At 29.3% G+C, this 21,692-nt stretch overlaps 1 protein-coding gene across 2 annotated transcripts; it reads left to right on the forward strand.

Annotated features, from left to right (window-relative positions):
- Positions 1-488: 488 nt before the first annotated feature.
- LOC129964073 (anaphase-promoting complex subunit 4-like) lies at positions 489-13,353 on the forward strand. 2 transcript variants are annotated; one of them, XM_056078749.1, is made up of 3 exons: positions 489-577; positions 2,222-2,466; positions 11,199-13,353. In XM_056078749.1, the coding sequence occupies exons 1-3, from the start codon at positions 543-545 to the stop codon at positions 13,310-13,312; spliced, it is 2,394 nt and encodes a 797-aa protein (XP_055934724.1). In that variant the 5' UTR covers positions 489-542; the 3' UTR covers positions 13,313-13,353. The 2 variants fall into 2 exon arrangements, with proteins under 2 accessions (XP_055934724.1, XP_055934725.1); XM_056078750.1 differs by having other exon boundaries at positions 500-572.
- The last annotated feature ends 8,339 nt before the right edge of the window (positions 13,354-21,692 follow it).

Here is a 21,692-nt window from a genome sequence, read left to right on the forward strand (position 1 = left end):
TAAGAATAAGAAGTTAAAATTTCTAATCCTGAACAACAGTCTGAGGCAGTTCCAAATTTTCTTAAATTTTCAAAAAGTACTTCGATGCAATTGAAGCTTACAAGACTTGATTCAAACTTTATATATGACATCTACATCTAATACCAGTTTGAATTTGATTGTAGAACTTTTTAATATTCTAGTAGAAGAACAAATTTTATTTTATTCCCATTCAAAGTTAAAAAGTCTGAAAAAGAATCTCGATGTGACGGTTGCCGTAGTTGAATGAAATAAAAGAATCAAAACATATTGTTCCCAAGCTTTTTTCTTGGGTTTATTCTACTTTTGACTCAAGCAATCTTCTCAATCCTATAAATTCAAAAATAAAGCAGTCAGGTGTGCCAATAAATATGTAAGATTATTAGTACTAAATCAATCAATTAATTTCAATAATCAAAAAAGTTTAAAAAATAATTTCGGTATTAAAGAAGTGAAAAAGGTAAGCATTTCAAATTCGAAAGTTTGTTTACAGATCACAAATCTAAATCCGGCGGATAGTTGGTATGAGTTTGTATTCTACATCGGATAAGAAAGTAAGGTAAAATTCGAGTAAAATTACATCTGATCCATAAAAATTTAGCATTTAAAGAAATGTTATTACTTTTTTTTCCTTTTAAATATGTGTGTCTCTTTTCTAAAATTATCTCATTTATACAAACTTCATTAGATTAAAACATACAGACTTTCCGAAACATACTGAAGTTTTATACATTTTAAACAAAAAAGTTTCTTTCAGCTTCATTTGCAGGTATTCCTATAATTATTTTATAGTGAATGCCGCTTTATGTTAGCAGGTTAATGTTATCTTTTGTTTTATATTATGAAAATCGTCTAACCCGGGACCAATATATTCAAATATACACAAAAACATTTTTTAATGTTTTCTCTGCATCGTTTAATGTTATCAGATTCGAAGCAGATAATTGACCGATCCATCATTTTCAACCGATATTAATGTTTGACATTGGTGGTATATCTTATTTTCTGCTTTTTAATGACTTTGTTTAGATATAGACAACTTTTCTGAAGTTTAAGTTTTTTAAATTCCTCTTGTGTTAAAATGCTATTTTAGTTATCCAAATTTTTGTACAAATTATGATTTTTTGTTCCATGATCACTATAAATTGATTTGACAATACTTATAAAAATGACGATATAAGAAATACAATTGATTAGTACTTTGGTCTACTAATAATGGTCTGATTTTTGTACCAAAATATTCTGTGATGGAAATGGCTCTTTAACATTCTGCACTTAATCATTGAACATTGATCAGAGGATCAAGCATTATTTGAATAACATTTCCCTTATCCAGAGAGGCATTATATTCTGATTTTGTTTGTATTTTCCTCATTAGGTCTAATCATTCACAAAACTTCTATATTATTATTTAGTATTGGCATCATGGCAACAGCAGCCCAATGAATAAATATAAGACGTTTGAGTTCAGTTTTAATGATGATCAAATAATGCCAAAATCCCCCCTCGCTTCCAAATTAAGAAAATTTACACAAGTGCATTATTATTTATTATGAAAAATTTTGAATGTGCAAATCGCATGCTATATCAATTGATGGTTGAAATTGCCAAAATGTTTTCTTGCCGCTTTTTGGTTGCAATTACAACCAACAAGTACCTAGTTGTTGTACTAGGTATTTGTTATATAAAAATATAACAAGTATATATAAACCAGTACCCATATAATTTATATAAACCAGTACCCATGTGAGCAAGAAAAATATAAAATTATTGGAGATATTTTGAAGCTAAAATTCACATTATATTAGTTCTTCAGTATAGCAATCCCTAGTACTCAAATAAGTAGTCCTTGTCTAGATGACTAGAACAAAATGACTATTAATGTAATCAACACATTCTGCTTGTTTGATCTATCGTGTTGCTGACAAATTCCAGTGTTCAACTTAGCTGATATTCTGGGATGTAAATTGTGATCAGTTCTCCATTTGGGGGAAATTTAGCAGTTTAGGGTTAATTAAAAAACAGAGGGAAAAGTGGAATTTGCATATACATGTGTTGAAGTTGGTTAATTTTGGTCAAAAATATTAAAAGTACTTTTTTGTATTATTTTATAATGTGTTATTATTAATAATAATGTATATTGTATGTTTAAGAGTGCAAATTAGTATATTATAAAATATTTACAGTATTTCTATCATTTCAGCATTATGTCATCTTTTCGTCAATTGGAACAGCGCCATGTGAACACTGAGATAACTTTGATGGAATGGAATCCTATGCTCGATCTCATTGCTCTAGCTACTGTAAATGGCGAAGTGCTTTTGCATAGGCTATCTTGGCAAAAAGTGTGGGCCATTTCAACTGGCAATGCAAAAGAAAAAAATGTGCAGGTTACAGCTTTGGCATGGAGACCTGATGGCAAAATCCTAGCCTATGCATTTGAGACTGGTAAAATTTTTTATTATTTTAATATTTTTAAATAATTTGTCAGATTTCTTATCAAGCATCCTTTGAAAAAAATGTCATTTTTCTTTTAGAAGATAGCATTTCCATTTTACATAAATATTAAAAGTGGATATCATTCAAATTTAAAATTAAGTAGGGGGGACTAATTGTACTAAATCTAATAATGTTATTGCAAACAATATTCAGTACTACAAATTATTCAAAGAAACAATAAAGATAAACCTTAAATTTTATAAATCAGATAATAATTCTTAAGATAATTAATTGATTGTGAGTCTCTAAAAATTGTTATTCATTAAACATTGAAAGTTTACAATGGTTACCATGTTTTACAGCATAGTTTTTAAATGTTCTACTCTTGTATTTGTTTTGATTTCTAATTTGCTAATTGAAAAGTTCTTTATTTGTTTAGATTTAAGAACGTGGTATAATTCCTGTTGTGACAATCATTATATGTCATAACGGCTTATAAAGTTTATAGTTTCATGGCACTTCTGCCAAATAATTAAGATGGCTACCAACAATTAGGTCTTAACCATGTTAAATCTAGTACTAAATTTGTTGAGTTATCATTTGGATTTTTTAAAAAATTATTCTGATGCTTTAAGATCTCATATTTAAACTTCTCTTGATGTTTTCTTTATTATTGATATATTACAAAGAGTGGTAATTTAAATTGCTGTCATTTGCATAAACATATTTATCAAAGTATTACTTTTTTTGCTGCTTATTTTTTAACTGTATTTTTGTTACTTCAAATTTTTAATAAATATGCTGTTTAAATTTCCTACTGTTTGTTTTAACAAATTTATGTAGTTTTAAATGGGTGGGCTGCTGTTAAAAAATTGCAAATGTTAATTTTTCAAATGCTTAAGAAAGAAAATACGACTACTTTTTGATAGACTGTCTTAAATATTTCAGTCTTAATGTAAGACACATAGACATGAATAAATAAGGAAATAATCTATAAATTTATTTATTAGATGATTTTTTAGAATTATTTTTTATATTCTTTCTGTATCTATTATGGTAGTTAGTTTTTGTTTTATTGTGTGTACTTTGATTTTTCACCAAAGACATTGAATACTTTGTTGTATTTATGATCATGGAGAAACTGTTGAATCTGACAACATTCTTTAAATTTAAATACATTTAATCATAATCATAACATGTTTATATATATATTTACATAATTTTGTTTTCTACAGTAATATCTATATACTTAGTTGTATATAATATTGTATCCAGTGGGATTAATGTTTTAATTTAACAGTACTTGTGGTAAGCAGTTGAGTGCAGTTGAAACATTTAATGCATAAAGATGATGCTTTGAAACCTTTAGTTTCCTAGTTTATATTTATTTGAAAGGGAAATTTAAAAACTGTTAACTGTTAAAAAATATTGGGTAGGAAATAGTTTATAGAAGACTTATGCAAAGCCATTGCTGAGAATCATTGGTTAAATGAAATTTTAAAAATGAATTGCAAAACTAGTCGCCCTTGATGACCATTTAATTCGCCTCAGATATTGCTTAGATGTAAATTCATGCTCATGAGGCCTTCTAAAAAGTGTTAAATTTTGGAATCCTATCAGATTTTTAGATATTATTTGTCTTACATGTTTTTTCTTTGTGTATGTGAATTTTTATAATATAGATTGGTCACATGACCTCATAGTGCTATTAAGAACATGAATGCGAATCTTGCATTTTCTATCTCACCTGGTATTATAATTTCACTTTGTTGTTTGTATTATAAATTACACAGATATTAAACTGAATCCATATTTAATTTTCAACAATGAAAAAAATAATAAAATCAGAGATTAAATATTTCATGAAACAAGGGGGGCAATAGAGTAATCTAAAGCTGGAAATTAAAACAATAGATAAATAAAATAATAATAATATAATAAAATAATAAACAAATTAAAATTGCTAAAATTAGGAAAGATTAATATGACAATAAATCTGACATTAAAAAGGCAATTTTTATAATTTTGAAATGGTGTAAATAATATTTTTAGAAGTTATTGCAGAAAAATAGCAAATTTAGCTTAAAATTTAATAAATAAAAATTTAAAAAATATCTTCAAGGTTTGTATATCCACCTTTCAAAGTCAATATATGTAAATTTAGTAGGAGTATCAACATCACTCAGACACACTAGCACACACATCATTATTATTAATAGAGATTGTGGGTACAAAGTAAAAAAGAACATCTTCTATCTTAGGCATATCAAATTAAAAGAATTTTGAAAAATTCTTCTTTTTCCTATTGTGATTTAAATTCCCCATTTCAGATTTTACCAAAATATTTTAAATTAGACAAACTTTCTTTTACCACATTGCATGTATTGACATTCTTAAAATAAAGTGCCCCTTTATTTGATTTTGTTTTAAAACAATATGTAGTTTCTTTAAAGATTATAAAGCAAGAATTTGATCTTATTAATTTCTTGATAAATTAGTCCGATAGTTCTAATGTATTTTTGAAGCTTCACTTGAAAATTTATGATTTTTCTTTTACTTAAGCAATATTTACTCCAAATTTCATATTTTTCATTTTTACTTTATACTGACGCAATATTACCTCTTAATATTATATTTCATTTTTATCTTTGACTGAAGTAATATTAGTCTTAATATTTCATTAATTTGGTTCTTTTTTATATTTCGCTATTTGCTTAGGATTTGTGTCTGATTAATTTCAAATAAAGTTTTAAAAAATCAATTCATGCTATGATTAAAAATCTACTTTAGTAACAAATTTGAATTTAAAAAAAAATGATCATTAACTTTTAATAACTTACCTGTTATGTGAAACTATCCCCTCCCCCTCTTTTTTTTTGTTTTGTTTTAAAACATGAGTGTTTGCACTACTATTTTCATCATTTTTTTTCAAACTTCATGATTTTCCTTAGAAATAAAAATAAAAATTATAATATATCTTCAAAGTATATGAAAGGCAATAGGTTTATAATTCAATATGCATTGAAATGTCAAATTGCAAAATAAATGGTCATGTCTGTTGCCATGCAAAATTAATGAAAATTTTCTGCTTGAAATTTCTTTAATTCTTATAAAATAAATTTATTTAGAATTAAGTTATTACGGCAAAATTCAAAACATGATATATGTTAGTAATACTTACATTAAATTGAAATAAAAGATTTTTATAATTACACATTTTCTTCACATAGAAATTTATGCAAAAACTTTTCCTAGGGATAACAATATATATTCTTTTTAATTATTGACTTTTAAGAAAATTATATCTGTTCCTCTGCTGAATGGAAATTAAAAATAGAGTGATGATAAAATTAGATTAATAATTTTATCATTTAATTGGTTATTTATGCATAAACCAATTAAAGCTGTACAAGACAACATGCAGTAACATATTTCACTCTAATCTATTACCAAAATATCAAAAGTTATTGTGTAGTTTTTAATGACATTTTGAAGATTATATGTATATGTTATTCATTCTCGTAACTATTTTTTTAGTTAAGATACAGAGAAACCATTTTATTATTTAATATTCAAATCAATCATGTTATTTTATGAATAATATTATTCAAGTTCTTTTCAAATAATATCACTCAATATATTAATATTAAAACAGTACTATACATAACTTAGATTTTTCTATATGAAAAAATAACATTTATTTATGCATAAAATAAGTAAATGTCAAATATAAAATATCCATTTTAATTGTGGTGTAAAAATTTGGGACCTGACATAAAGAATAATATTTGATGTCTTTAGCCAATAAATGCCGCTTGGTAAAAAATTACAAAGTCTGAATATGTATGCAATTATTTAATGCCATTAGTCATTTAGTGACATTTTCTTATTGAGTTCACTTTAACATTTTAAACAACAGGAAGCTTTGAATTTCATTTCATTGAGAGGGGGAAAGCAATGAGCATAAATTATAATTATTTACTTCAATTAAATTGTTTGGAACTGGAAATATATAGCAATCTCTAATGATTTAAAGATGATTGGGTCATGATTGAAGTGAACATCCTTTAAATATATTCTTGCATGATTTAAATTTTATTTCTCATAGGTAATCAATGGATTTAGAAAGTTATAAAATATTCTGTTTCATCCCATTTGAGTTATGGAAGAATTATTACATTACAATTTGTCCTAAATTAACATGTATCATTTTCATTAATATGACAATTTTTTATTGTCATTTTTCCTTTCAGACATATAATTTCAGTTTCATCACTTATTTTCTTTTGGATTATTGCGGTATATGTGTATTTGTTTTACTTTTATTTCCTTCTATAAATCCTACCAAAACATAACATCTTCACAAATTTAATTAGCTTATACTCTTACAAAAACCATCCTTCAAGTTTTTCTTATCAGAATCAATAAATATTTCATTATGTTGAGATAGAGAGAGATCATTTTTCCAAACATGATATTTTTTTATTTGTTTGTTTAAGATTTTTTTGAAAATTAGTTCTCTCATGGAAAAGTATTCACGAAATCCGTTTCTTTTGCAGCAAAACTATCATTTTTGTCACAACATCTTAATTTGCTTGAGTGATTATTTCATGCGCATTAAATGTGCTAAAAAGAGTATGAATGTCTGATGATTGAGATTTTTGAACACATAAATAAAAAATATATCCAAAGATCATAAATAAAAAAAAAAAAACCTCTAATAACTGAGTTTTTTTATTTATATTTTTTTAAGCTTATAGACATCAAAAATATTTTCTTTATAACATCAATAGATATTTAATTTATAATTTATACAAGTATTATGATTATTAGGATTTGTTTAACCAGTGCACTTTTGTCTCTCTATTTTCAATCTAAGAGCTGAAAAGAAAATATTAATGATAAATTTCTGCCAGTTTTCACACAAGATACGTCAAGTATATTAACAATTTCAATAATACTTTTAGGTCATCAGCTCCATTTTGTTTGTTGCTGAATCTATAACTTTGAATCAGATTTTCATTGAAATCTTTAGAATTTAGGGTTTTATTAATGAACTCTTTTAGAATGATTGTTTTCACAATTATTTAATTTAAAGAATAAATTTATTTCACAAATCTTTAATGAACAATTTCGCTATTATGGCATGCTTAGAATCATCCCATTTTTGAATGTGTATGAATGTCTTCTTATTGTCTTTAATATGAAATAAACTAGACACTTTTTAATTGTATTTAAAAAATATTGTTTAAGAATTGTGTTGTAAATATTGTATTCTTTTAAATATTCACAATTTTGAATTTATTTTGCTTTATATATTCATTATTGACCTTACTGATAGCTATTACTGTAAAATAAAAGTAATATGTAATATGAGTATTTCAAACCGCCTTTCTTTGACTTCTTCTTTATGTAGATTGATATTTCATGCCCCAAATAACCATTTAATAAGAAATTTGCTTTTATATAGAATTTATAAAATGGTAATTATTGTAGAAGTTGATACTTAACATTATATATGAATAAATATTTCGATTCATATGAATAAATAGATAAATAAAATAAAATAAATAACTAATAGTTTGATTAAGCAATAGATTTTGTCTGTGTTTTTTTTCTTTTCAAAATAATAAAAACTTTCGGCATGTTTTAAAAGCTAAACAAAGAAATTGCAATTTTGGAAAAGAATATTTTATTGAACATTTATCATTATAACAAAATGAGGTTTTCTTATATTTCAAATACTAATTTTTAATATTGATATGTATAAAAACAATTTAGAGGTTTAATTGCTCATAGTTCTTAGATTAGTAAATACAATTTCATCCATATTAATAAGAATATAAAGAGCAAATATAAAGTCTTTCTCTGATTGCAAAAATTTTGTGTGCAGTATTTATTACATGGAGACATAAAATATTTTGCTTTTACACTTTTCAAAAGGCCACATTAATAGTAATAATAATGATGGAAAACTCTTACACAAGTAAAACTACTTAGGAAAACATAGATAAACTTTTCATAAATGCCCATTATTCTAATTATTCTTATTCCTAATGCTTGCCTTAAACATTTAGTGTAAATTACTAATATTATTCTGCTTTTGTAATTTTTTCTTTTGTTGGTAGGAGAAGAGTAATTAAATTGTTGTGTAATGTGCATTTTTGATTTATATACCTATCATAATGTGGGTATGGAATTACCCAAAATGGTAGATGCTCTTTCTCTGCATTTAAATTTTAGTAACAAGTTTAATATTTAAATTTTAGTTTGCATGTAACATTTAAATTTTAATAATTAACACAAACATAGTATTAGCAAATTTATTTTAGGTGAAAAGCACAATTACTATTTACATATAATCCATAACAGATTTTTATTTGCCTTTCTTATACCTTTTGTCAGCTATTTGTCTCTTTTTGATTTTTCTACTGTTTCCTGAACTGCTTGTTATGATATAAACAGTAGGATATAGAATTCCATAAAGTTAAAAATTCACTGTGGACATAGAAAATGTGTAGCACCAATAAAAAGTATTGTAAACAGTACGAAAGTATTAAAGATAAGGATATGAAAATAAGGTAATATTGCTTTCTGTAAATTGTTGTTACCATAATAGAATTGCAATAATTACATAGAAGTAAGTAAATTTTAATGTGTTCCCATTTCTATTCAAATAGCAGACAATTTCATACACTTTAACTATTCATATGACAGAAATTTCAATGGAACCTGGAACTTGTTTTTTGGAGCTTAATTTTATATAATCGGTAACAATGAAATCTATAATCTCAGATATCTCTTTATTTGTAAATGCTTCAGGATAACTGCAATATTTGTTCTTAATGCACATATAAAACCAGAAATGGCCGCAGTGGCCTGATAGTAAGGTCTCTGCTTCAGAATCGGAGGGTTTAAAGTTCGAGACCCGATTCCACCGAAGAATAATCCTGTAAGCAGATCTAGTGCACGTTAAATCTATCGGGGCCAAACATCCTCCCACTGGTATGATGTGGAAGTTTGGAGAGGAAGGGGAATGCCAGCTCAGGTGTTGTCCTCGTCATCTGACTGTGGTTCAAACTTACATGAAGCCCATCCCAAAAGAACCCTAGTACTGCTTTAAAAGGGACATTAATAAAATTAAGTTATAGAACTGAAAGCTCTTACTGGGTAGTTCTGAGTAGTTAACTTTCATTACAAACCAGAAATCAACCCCTTAAAAAATTGGATATTAAGAAAGTAAGTTGAAATTTCTTCAAATTTTTCATTTCCAAAAACAGGTATTAAAAAACATTATTTATTATTATTTTTTTATTTTTATAATAAGAGTGTTAAATGGACTAAAACTCAACTTATCTTTATTGGTATTTTGTGAATAGACTATTATACAAACTTATTATACATTACACTTTTTATATGAAACTAAAGGAATTAACTATTAAATTGCTTTCATTGCAAAAGGAAATAATTCTGTTTGTCACTTCTAATTCTCCAAGCACTGTATTGTTATTTTTTGAATTAAAACTCATTTTCTTACTGTGTACATCATTAAAAATTATGCTCACATATTCTTTTTTTTTATTGTAAATTATTTTCACTGCTATGATATTTTGAAATTTTTTGATCTGATAAAATAACTTCATTGTGAGTTTCTGTCTTAAAAAATATATTTACGGTGGCTATAGATTAAATTTCACATGCATTAAAATACTATCAGTGGCAGATATTGGAAATAGTACTATACAAATATTTCTCTAGTCTGATATCCTTCAAATTTTGGTTAAAAATATTAAAAGAACTTTTATATGAATTACATTTATTTTCTATTATCATTAATCAATTTTAAATTCAAGTGACAAATTCAGAAAGCAAATTTAATTTATTATTGTAAGAAAATATAAATCATAAATAGCTGTGTATTAGATTTGTTTGTGTGAATTCATTTGTAATTACTTAAACAAATGTTCAACTATTTTAATTTAAACAATCTGTATAAAACTTGATCTAAAGAAGTAGTGGTTTATTCCTCAATGTTTTAAAGAAGTAGTCAAATTTTATATATTATTACAATTTAATACATAGCAAAAGTGCAATTAATTACATAGCAGTATAACATACCGAATAGGAAAGTAGAAAACAGAAAAGAGATAATGCGGAAACGTATTTTCGTCATATTTAGTTTCAGAAGGAAATTGTTGGAAAATTAATAGTCCATACAACTCAGAAATTACAGTGAAACTGGTGTGTGAGCAATTAGGAAATTATTTTTTGACACTTCATAAGATGAAATTATCTAGGTTGATTAAATTAATGATAATTGAAATTATATTATTATTGAAAGTGTGCCCGATTTTTTGTGAAAATTTTAAATCAGTTTATGCATATTCTTTTTTGTCTGTAACTTCAAATTTTATCTCCATGTTTATGTACAAATCATATTAATTTATGTTGAAATTATTAGATTATGCATTGATCTATATGTAGGTTTTTCTTTTTATGCCATCTCTTCCTGTTTTTTTTTTTTTTTAAGCTTAATAATCATATATTAAAATCTATCTTTTTATTGGTTATTATTATTTTGCCATTTTATGTAGATTTTTATTTTGAGCATGGAATTTCTTTATTTAATTTCATTGTTGATTATTTTATTTGATCTTTTTTATAAATATTTTTGATCAAATGGCATACTTGCCTGTTTTTACTTTCCGTACTTGTTTGTAATTCTTTTATTTATTTTACAGGAAAAATCACACTATGTGATGTGGAAAATTCGGAAGCCGTCCACCTGTTGGATGTGCATTGTATGGTCACATCCTTAACTTGGGTACAATGCATGCAAATTCCAAATGACGAATACAGGCCAATTTACACTGACCGTTCCAAAGAATTTCTTCAAAGGCACTTCACGCTCAATAAAGGCTATGGCGTGTCATCGAATAAAAGTGAGGAAGTGGCCGATGATTTCAAGCGAATGAAAGGCCAAAAAGAATTGAATATTTTGGCGATCGGAATGGAGATTGGCGTCGTACATCTTCATTCATTTGGCATGTTTCCAACTGGTTTTGTTGATGTGAATATCGAACCAGAGGAGCAACAAAAGGACCGCGTAATATCTGTCACAATGTCGCAAGATTTTAGGATACTTACCGTGATACTTGAAAGAAAAGACAATGAAGAATACAAAACCTACTACTATCGCTCTTATTTGATATCTTTAATATATGATTCCATAGAAGAAATAAAAATAGTATCCCTTAAATTTGGCCAGATATCATCTCTTCTGACCTATTTATCATCTACTATCAGAGCTATCTCTGAAGCATGGGAGGATATTTTGCTAGAAATCGATACGAAACTTCATAATTATGCTCACCAGAAGCATTCACTATCTGAAGGATCAATTAGTGATGACTTTCTGGAATTACTTATGTTTGGTAACCCCTCTGATTCTCTAGAGAAGTTTTTGATGCATGATCTGACTGAAAGTGGTCTAAAGAAATTTGGTCATTCTATTGAATTATCCTACTCAAACATTCAGAAATTGGTACTGAAGCGTCTGCAGAATGTTTCTATATCACTTTTTTATCATCTAAATGAACTCAGGGGGATGGCCATGTGGACAGAACAGTTTGGTCCACTGGGTCTGGAAGAATCCCTGGTTCACAAGGCAGTTCTGACAACTGGTTCATTCTTGCTGAAAGCCACCGAAATCCAACAAGTCATCGATAATAGCATGAAGAATTTCAAAGCCTTTTTCAGGTGGCTTTATTCCGTCATCCTGCGCCTTTCCGATGAACCTATTCCACTCGAGATCAGCAGACTGACTCAGCAGGACTTGAATTTTGTTGCTGAGTTCTTGAAAGAAAACTTCACAATCGAATATGACGAAAACAAGAAAACCACAGTTAAACTCGAACGTGTTGCTCAGTATTTGAAAAAAGAAGATCTACAATATCCTGCGTCCACTACTGGTAGCCCTTGGATTAAATTTTTAAAAGACAATCCCCAAATGATGGAAAGTGGATTGGTATTTCCAAATTATCCCGAAAAGTCTTTGGTTACGATGTATGGTGATCTTCGTAAAGTGATTGATTCAGCTGTTAAAGGACCCTGGAACGTTTTACATGAGACGACCTCAGTGAAGGCTTTCTACTCATTAGGCCAGTTGAGTAAGTCAGAGGCACCCCCCAAAATGTCACACATGTATTGTCCTAGTACAGGCATTTTGTATACAGCTGTCACTAATTCTGCACCTCCTTGCACTCATTTCTATCTCCTCAGAGAATGGTCAAGAGAAGAAACACCCAAAGGTGTTCAAGCCATTGGTTTAACTTTTCGTGATTTTCAATCTGTCCTCAATGTGCCATCTAGCTCAGCCAACACATGTAGCGAAATCTGTAAAAATTACAAAATTTTAGATTTGAAATTTTACAATAAGGACACTATCACTGTATTATTAATGGAGGATTTGAATTCAGAAAGGAACTTTCCTGTGCTGTTGCAATTCCCCCTCAATTCTGTGTCTGGTAAACTTTTGCCTGCTTATAGTACTCCTGGTGTATTTATTGGCGAGGGCATCCCAATTCTGGACGCTACTCCATACATTGACAAAAGCATATACAAAAGACTAGAAAACATCAAAGCATTGGAAGTTGCAGTGAGTGGATCGCGTAAGGTGGCATGTGTTTTGTTCGCCTCCAAGAGGCAGGTACGGCTGTTCGAAATGGATGTCGAAGAGGAGGAAGAAGAGGAAGAAACTGAGCACGAAGAAAGTATGAAAGATGTCAGTAAGGAAGAAATGTTTTCCGATGATGGTGTATTGCTAGATAAGCAAGAAAAGGACGAATCTCTGTAATTTATAGTATTATATTTTTAAATCAAATTCTGTGATATTAAAATGAAAATACTTGTATGAATGGGCTTTATTTTTAATATAGCGTCGCAATCTCTATATATAAAACGCTAACGAACGTACCACAAATATTATGCTTATTACTTACTGTAAAATGACATTCAAATATCAAGAAATCATCATACGAATTTCAGATTACTTCATTCATCAAACATTTTTATAGGTGCATTAAATCCAACGTTTCGCTCAGTTAATTAATGGAGTTGCAAAATATTATTAGAAATGTTTTGAGGCCGCGGTGGCCTGGTGGTAAGAATCTCGGCTTCGGAACTGCAGGGCTTCAGATTTGAGACCCGATTTCACCGATGAACAGGCTTGTACCGGGTCTGGTGCACGTTAAATCCGTCCTCCTGTTGGCGTGGTGTGGAAGTATGGAGAGAGGATACCAGCTCAGGTGTCGTTCTCGTCTTCTGAGCGCGATTCAAAATGACGAGGTCCGTCCCAAAATAGCCCTAGTGTTGCTTTAAAACGGGACGTTAGCATAACTAAATTAATTTCGAGATGTTTCACGATCTCGTTAAAAAGTGCATTCAGTCAGAAGAAAGAAGATATAAATGAAATAGACTTCAAACAAAAAAGTTTAATTGAGCGCAAAAATAGGTTTAACCATCTTGAGATAAGTAATCATGGTAAGGTTTTAGATTAATTAACGGTTTCTCGACAAGCACGTCAAAATCGTGTCAGTCGTCCAAAACTCGGCAAAAAACTGCTATTCTGAATGGATATAAATGGCTTTTAAAAACAGCAAAAAAAAAAAAAAAAAGAAAAAGGAGGGGGCTGCAAATTACTTTTAAATATTTTAATTACTCAAAAAAATTATATTTTTTAATAATGTCAGTTTCATTTTTGCACAATTTCCTCTTTAAAAGAAATAATATTTTTAATTCAATATTTGATACATTATATAAAAAAAAAGTTTTTAAATGCTATGAAGAAATTTAAACTATATAATCAAAACATTCAATCAGGTGTTTTTACCAGTAATTAGCTCAGTAGTAGGATTGTCACTTCTGTTTTTTTTTTTTTCGTAATATATATATACATATGCTTTTTAATTTGCAGTATACTGATTGAATTCATATTTTTCAGTTGTATCCAATTACAAATTTATCATCTAACAGCCTTAAAAATCGATAAACTGGGCGAACGAACTGGTCGCCAAAGGCGGCTAGTATTTTATATTAATGTTATTTCAAGTAAAGTCAAACATCAATTACATCTTGAAAAATATGTTATCAAAATATCTACTCATTTCTTCAATTTTTTTCTAATAACGCATTTAAGACGTGTGCTATTAAATAAATCGTATGTAATAATGCTCTTTTTTCTTTTACCTATTCATTTTTGTCTATTACTGTCGACCTTTCGTAACTAAGAAACAAAACATCTCTTTTATTTTAGAATTTCGTCAATCAAGAATAATTTCTACATGAAAATAATATTTAATAACATTTCTATGGAAATAATTTCTACTCTTAAATTAATATTCATTATGCAAAGGTGATGAATATTTAGCATATCTGAACTAAAGGCTCCAAGAAATAATGGTTAATGCTAAAAGAATTACTTGTGATTATTTATAAAAGCTTTGCGCCATCTGTACAGGATTGCTCCGAATGAATAAAAACGTTTTCTAACTGTTGCGTCAGAAAACAAAAGGACCCCTTTACATTGCCTATTAAATCTCAAAACAAAACGCCAATGTACTTTTTTGCTTATAGTTTCCTTAAAATGATTTTGTTGTGGAAAAAGTTCTCAATTTATATTATTTGAAGCAGCGTGTCCTTGATGGTACACCGAATTTTATGTACCTATTAAACCAGCGGGGGGTGGTCTCTATTAGATATTATCCCAGTGAACGTCTTGTACGACAATGGCGTATAATAGTTAAGAAATATTAATCTTTGGCATGAATTTAACATCTTTACTGAATCCATCATATGTCCTTTAGCAAGTCCCCTCGTATGTTTTTGGGGATTAATTCCTGGCATACGGTCAAAAGCATCCAAAAATCGAATTTGGTTTTCAGACGCTTTTTTTCCAACCCACTGAAGCAAAAATTCGACGTAAAACTACACTTAAAAGTCAGAAAATCACATATCAAATTTGATACATTTGTCTCGATTCGTTTTTGTGTTTATGAAAGTACAGACCGACAGAGGGTCAACCCCTTGCTAGATTTCACTTAAAATTTGGTAAGCGTCTATATTAAAGTTGTGAAATCTTTGTATTTAAATTTATCTATTTACTTTTTTCGTTTTGTAGTTATCGTGTTAATTTATATTCAAACAGCCGGACAGACATACTTACTCTGAACGGATTTTGCTCAAAATATGATAGAAATCTACACATTTCCTTTATTTTCAGCCTTATATACGTACACAAAAACAACTTGTTCTCATCTAGGGTAATATTATTTACAAAATTCACACAGCAGTTGAAAGTTTAATCGTGAATTAGTCCCTCGATCAATTCGGAGAATAAAGCCACACAAACGCTAACAGGTTGTTAGCTCAAACGGCTATTCCAGAAAACCACCAATCTTGATTGGGTGGACCTTAACACAGAAGCCCGAATCACAGGGAAGCTTCTCACAACTCCTTAAAACAGTTCTTATTGCTCTTCCTTTCTCCTCTCAAAAAATAACAGCATTTTATTCCTGCCTCCGATTTTTCTCATTGGTGCACTTGAGTTCCGTATCTCCCAATAGCTGCTCAGCAATACTACCTCAATGGTCTCCAGTCGATCGTGGGAGTGTCTGTTAACGATTCATCTTTGTAGCCGACCCTTCTCGAACACATTATTTATATTCAACTCACCGCTAACACCGTCTAAAGTCCACCTGACTTCGACACTTAAGACAACGGTTGCTAGTGATTAAGGTTTGACGGTTTTCAAACCCGGTTTTAAAAACCGGTTTTTTAAAGTAAATTTGTCACATTCGAAAACCGGTTTTTAAATTAAGAAAACCGGTTTTAAGAATTCATATTATTATGTAAAAATTAATTTTTAACTTATTTGATTTGTTATTCATTCTATGCAACGGGCAGCAAACACATGTTTTCAAAGTTGCAAGTTGCGTTGGCCAGTGCTTGTGCACTGCACAGTTGCGCCTCGAATTCGTCAATATATGTTTTTCATGAACATCCCTTTTCACTTTTTTTCTACGTGAAACAAAAGTTTGATTAAGTTCATCTCTTGCTTCTCGTCGGATGTTTTGTCTATCGGTATGAAGTCGGTGCTAATAGAAACGTCAGCAATTTGACTGGCTCGTTTCGAAAAACGTGTGAAAGGAATAAATAATTCCCCGTTTTCTGCTTCTTGATCACAGTATTTAATGATGTCATATAAAATTTCATACCACTCCTGGAAGCTTTTTTACACCACTTGAACTAGCCATATCAATACGAAATATTCAGTTAAAATGCTGTCAGAAATAACATAACACTAATGAAGTGACATAAAAAAAAGAACTAAAAAAGTACCTAATGCGAGAAATCCAAGGTCAAATGTGCTCATCGTTCCGCATCTCAACCCTTAAAGAAATGGAATTTTCGAAATGTGGTCTCAGAATCCTATCTGTCTCGAGTTACGACAGGTTTGCTTAATATTGGGAAGGTGAAAACTGGGAACAAAAATATAAGGTTGTTATATTTAGTAAAAATAACATAAGTATTAAGTATGTTTAATTTTTATGTTTATATTTTCTATTTTACATTTTAAAATTTAAATTTTATTATATACATTTCTTCTATCAAAAATTAGTGTAAAATAAGAAGTTCTGGCTACTGTTTAATGGAATTTTAAATAAAATACAGGGTGTTTAAATATTCCACATTTTCTTTTGCAACGTTTTAACATAAATTATGTCTTTAGCAAGCATCGGAATTAGATTAAGAAGTGTGTTTTTTTTTAAAATTCCTAGAAAATGTGTAGATTAGATTATTTTAAATTGCATTAATATTAATAGTTAAATTAATAAAATTGTAAAATAAACGTCAAAAATATTTATTCAATAACTTTCATTTCATTTTTAGATAAAAATGAGTAAGTCGGAAGTTTGGGATAGTTTCAAAAAGTTCGGGATAGACAAGGCAATCTGAAATCATTTTAATAAAATGTTGAGCTGCAAATGATCATCTACGAGCAATCTACATAGTCATTTGAAAGCAGTTCATAAAATAATTGTCGGAAATAATATAATTGTTTAGTTTCTTGAAGAGCCCGAAGAAAAACTTACAAATCCAAAGACACTGAAAGCTGAATTTTCATTATTTGAACAAACGAATAAAAGAACAAAACATTTAGATTTGTAATTTGATGCCAAACTAGTGAACGAGTATTTTCAATTTCAGGCAATATTGTGCCGAAAATAAGTGTTCAGTGGATATTTTATGTTTTTTACAGTCCTATTTTCTTAGGAGAAATTAAAATGAGTGAAAATAGTCTAAATATTATTTAAAATTTTTGTTTTGAGTTTTCGTTATTTTGCGTAAGTAATATGTATATGTAATCTTTAATTTTGTTTTTTATATTTTGTCTTTGATATTGATTTCGTTTTCTGTTATTTTATATAAATTAAAATAAAATAAAAAAAATAGAATAAGGAAAAATATTTTATTTTTCCCTATTCATTTTTTTTTTTTTTTTGGCAAAAATTCGAAAACCGGCTAAAACTGGGTTTTTTGGAAATATTGAATTCGAAAACCGGTTTCTCAAAAAGTCGGTTTTTGTACAAACCCTACTAGTGATTGATTATTCCTCGAAAATGTGAGGAGTCCATTCATAATGGAAAAAAAAAAAAAAAAGTTTAACATCTGGATGTTTTGATGCTCTCCCTTGAAGATATGGTGGATCTCTTTGAAACCACGAACCACGCATGTGTGGTTCTTTTGTCTGGATACAACAAATGACCAAACAGAATGACTCCACTGACGAAGAGGATCCATATGGCGGTCCGGAGGCAGTTAACAATGTGTGGAGAAACAGGTGACGTTACATCTGGCCGGAATGACAATTATCATGTGAGGGAAATCGGAAAACTTTAGAATTACATATACGAGAAGGTGAAAATTACTTACTTTTTCCACGATTCTAGACGCTGTGGCTTTAAAGTCAATCATGCATAAAATTTCTTTTAATTTTTACACTTATTTTGCAGATTATTTTGCCGGCGTCCTGGCATAGGGGTAGCGCGTCTTCCCCGTAACCTGGGAGTCCTGGGTTCGAGTTCCGGTTCGGGCATGGTTGTTCTTCCTGTTCTATCTGTGAGATGTGTGAATGTGCCCCCCTGTAAAAAGGGGTTGTGCAAGCGAATGTGATGCGTGAGTAGCTACGACATACTCTTGGCCCTAGTTGGCGCTACTAAAATAAGAGACGCTCCCTTGGCTTAAAATCACTGACTTCGTCAGCGAGCTTGTCCATGGCAAGTGCCATTATAAACAACAACAACAACAGATTATTTTAAACCCTGATACCGAAAATTCAACCTAAATCGATTCCCGATATTATGTAGAAATGGTAAGGCTACGATTATTGCTGTTTTTCATGTATATTGTTTGTAATTGAGTATTAAATGTCAATAGAATTATGACCGCCCTTCACCTTAATATATATGCATTACGTAAAGTTTTTGCTGGAGATTGCTGCTAATTCTATCATTAAGCCTAAAATGCCTAGATAAAACAAGAAGAGAGGGAGAAGATAAAACAAGTTTGTTGTAAACAAACATTTACGTTCATTATTGAGTTTGAATATTAGCGGAAAGTCTTTCATGAAAGCAAGACTTCAGAATTGTCGCCATAATATCTGATTAATTTATTCTTCCAAAACTGTTGAGGATTTAGTTTTAGATTTTTGCTTTCTCGTATATGTAGTTTAGAGAAAGTTTAATTATCACATTTACATGTTCGTGAAAGTACAGACTGATAGACAATCAAACTCCATGATATATTTTATTCCAAATCTGCAAATCCACGAATCTGCATTTTATATACTAAATCTACATATGTGCCAATTTTTACGCATCTAGCTCTTTTTACTTCCTCGTATCCGTAGTCTAGAAGAAGTATAGTAATCGTCAAAAAATTCGGACTCGAGATTTTGACGAATCTCCTCGTTTCAAACCTCTCTGAACTCGAAAAACACATTTTTGGAAAATGTCCGCCAGTCTATCTGTCTATGACAAAGATAACTCAAAAACGATTTGAGCTAGACAGTTGAAATTTAGTATATGGTCTTTACATCAAAGTTGCGGATTTCTATTAAATTTTGTGTAAAATCTGATCAGAGGAAGTTCACCAGTCTAACTGCTAATATAAGTTGACACGATAATTACAAAACGAAGAGAGCTAGACAAACGAAATTCGGTAAGCAAATTTAACATCTATATTGTCCCGTCAAATTTTGAGCCGTATCCAAAATGAGTTGACTGTCTATTGGTGTGTACTTTTAGAAACATGTAAACACGATAACTTAAATATATGAAATTTGCTATCGGATTTTATGACAAGTGCGGTTTTATGTCACATTTTTGTTAGAATTGATTGAGAAAAACGTGTTTATAACACAGACCCGATTTCTAGATAATATTAATACAAGCCAGGGATTAATAACCAAATAACTTGCCAAGAATGGCACGATAGATTGTTTAAAAATGTTAAACTCACGCCTAAATTAATATTGTTACGTAGATACTTTATTGTGGGACTCAATGAGACACACAAAAAGTAGAGCTAAACCAATTTATTAACTCAACTCTGAACTGAGAATACAGTGACTCATAAATCCTCTGCTTTTATATTAGCAGGGAAAGTTCCAGAATACTCTTCTGGAGACAGTAAGAAAAGTCCAAAACACTTGTCCGGCAAACTAAAGAAATGTCCAGTATCTTCTGGAACATGAAATAAAGGAAAACATAAAATCAAGTAATTAAATATTTACACATACTATGAATCCCATCGTCTCTAGAGGGTTCGAACTCAAGGTCTCTTGATTATGAGACCAGTGCCATGACCATTCGGCCATGCAGATTCGACAGTCTTTCTTCAATGCGGCAATATTTCTTAACTATTTTACACCAATGCCATATAAAGCGTTCTCTGGTATGGCAAGTTTATTAGAGAATATGCCAGAAAGTTTGGGGTGATCATTCCTGCTGATCTGTTTTGCATTAAAAATGTCTGCTTGGCTTCAAAGTCTGGCGAAGATAAAAACATAGCATTATCCTTAAATGAATTTCTAAAACGCATAGTTACTATCTCACCGAGATGATACTTCTCAACATACAATGCAATAATTCCATTTTCACTCTTGTTTTTGAAAAACAGTTGGCTTTAAAAGTTTCTTGTAACATTCCAATATTATTCGCAATATTTTAGTCACGTGAGTTTTAATCCATATTCTTCACTCAATTACATTCTCGGCAAAGGAAATCGACAAAGTTGATATTCGTATTTTAATAAAAAGAAATTTATTTTCAGACGATAAAATTAAATAAATTCTTGACTGTTGCCAGATATTTACAGAAGTCGTAATAATATTTGATAAATTTCATCAAATTAAGACCATATATACTATACATGTATTTGAAAGGGAACATTCCGAATACTTTTTAATCACAGTTTCTTCTGTCAATTTAATTGGCTCAAATTGTTGTGTTTGATTAGAAATCAAATTATAATCTAACTGATAATGATTAATCGTTTAAATTGTATCCACTCTTAAAGAAATATGCCTCTAAATTTACACATATAATAAATAATTATAAAGTTTCTAACTCGCAGATCTATAAAGAATTGCCAGTTTCGAATTTTTTGTCGAATAATAAAATGTAAATCAATATTTGTTGAAGAAAGAGAGCTTCGAATAATTCGTATTGATACGAAATTTTAATGGTAACGACAAAATTTAAATGATGCACATTCAGATTTTTAACCTTTTAAAATTAAATTCATATTATTAATTTTTTAATTTTTTCCTTCGAAATTAAGTGTTTGTAAATGTCATGGGGGATTTTCTACTGCGCATCTCTAATAATAAGGATGAATGTATGTGTCTTTCTGTGTATGTTTGCTCTCTACAAGTCCAAACATTTGACTTTCATCTACCAAATCTGGCACTTATATTCTTTGGAAGATGATAATGTGCATCACAGAGCTATTTTTAATTTTTTTTAATTAATTGGAATGAATTTTGGCGTTTTTTCGTGACATTCTGGAAATTTTATTACACAAAAATAAATTTTATATTGTTTCAAAATTAAAGATATATTTTTTTTTTAATGTTACCAATTTGATAGTTGCGTAAATGTTTTCTGAATTTT

This window comes from Argiope bruennichi, chromosome 3, assembly GCF_947563725.1.
Source record: "Argiope bruennichi chromosome 3, qqArgBrue1.1, whole genome shotgun sequence".
Taxonomy (NCBI): domain Eukaryota; kingdom Metazoa; phylum Arthropoda; class Arachnida; order Araneae; family Araneidae; genus Argiope; species Argiope bruennichi.

What these genes read in the sequence shown, in the direction of transcription:
- LOC129964073 (XM_056078749.1), top strand. Translation starts at nt 543, where the DNA reads ATGAGTTTGTATTCTACATCGGATAAGAAAGTAAG. An exon ending in ACATCGGATAAGAAAGTAAG is followed by an intron (nt 578 to 2,221) that starts GTAAAATTCGAG and finishes CTATCATTTCAG; the next exon opens with CATTATGTCATCTTTTCGTC. An exon ending in AGCCTATGCATTTGAGACTG is followed by an intron (nt 2,467 to 11,198) that starts GTAAAATTTTTT and finishes TTTATTTTACAG; the next exon opens with GAAAAATCACACTATGTGAT.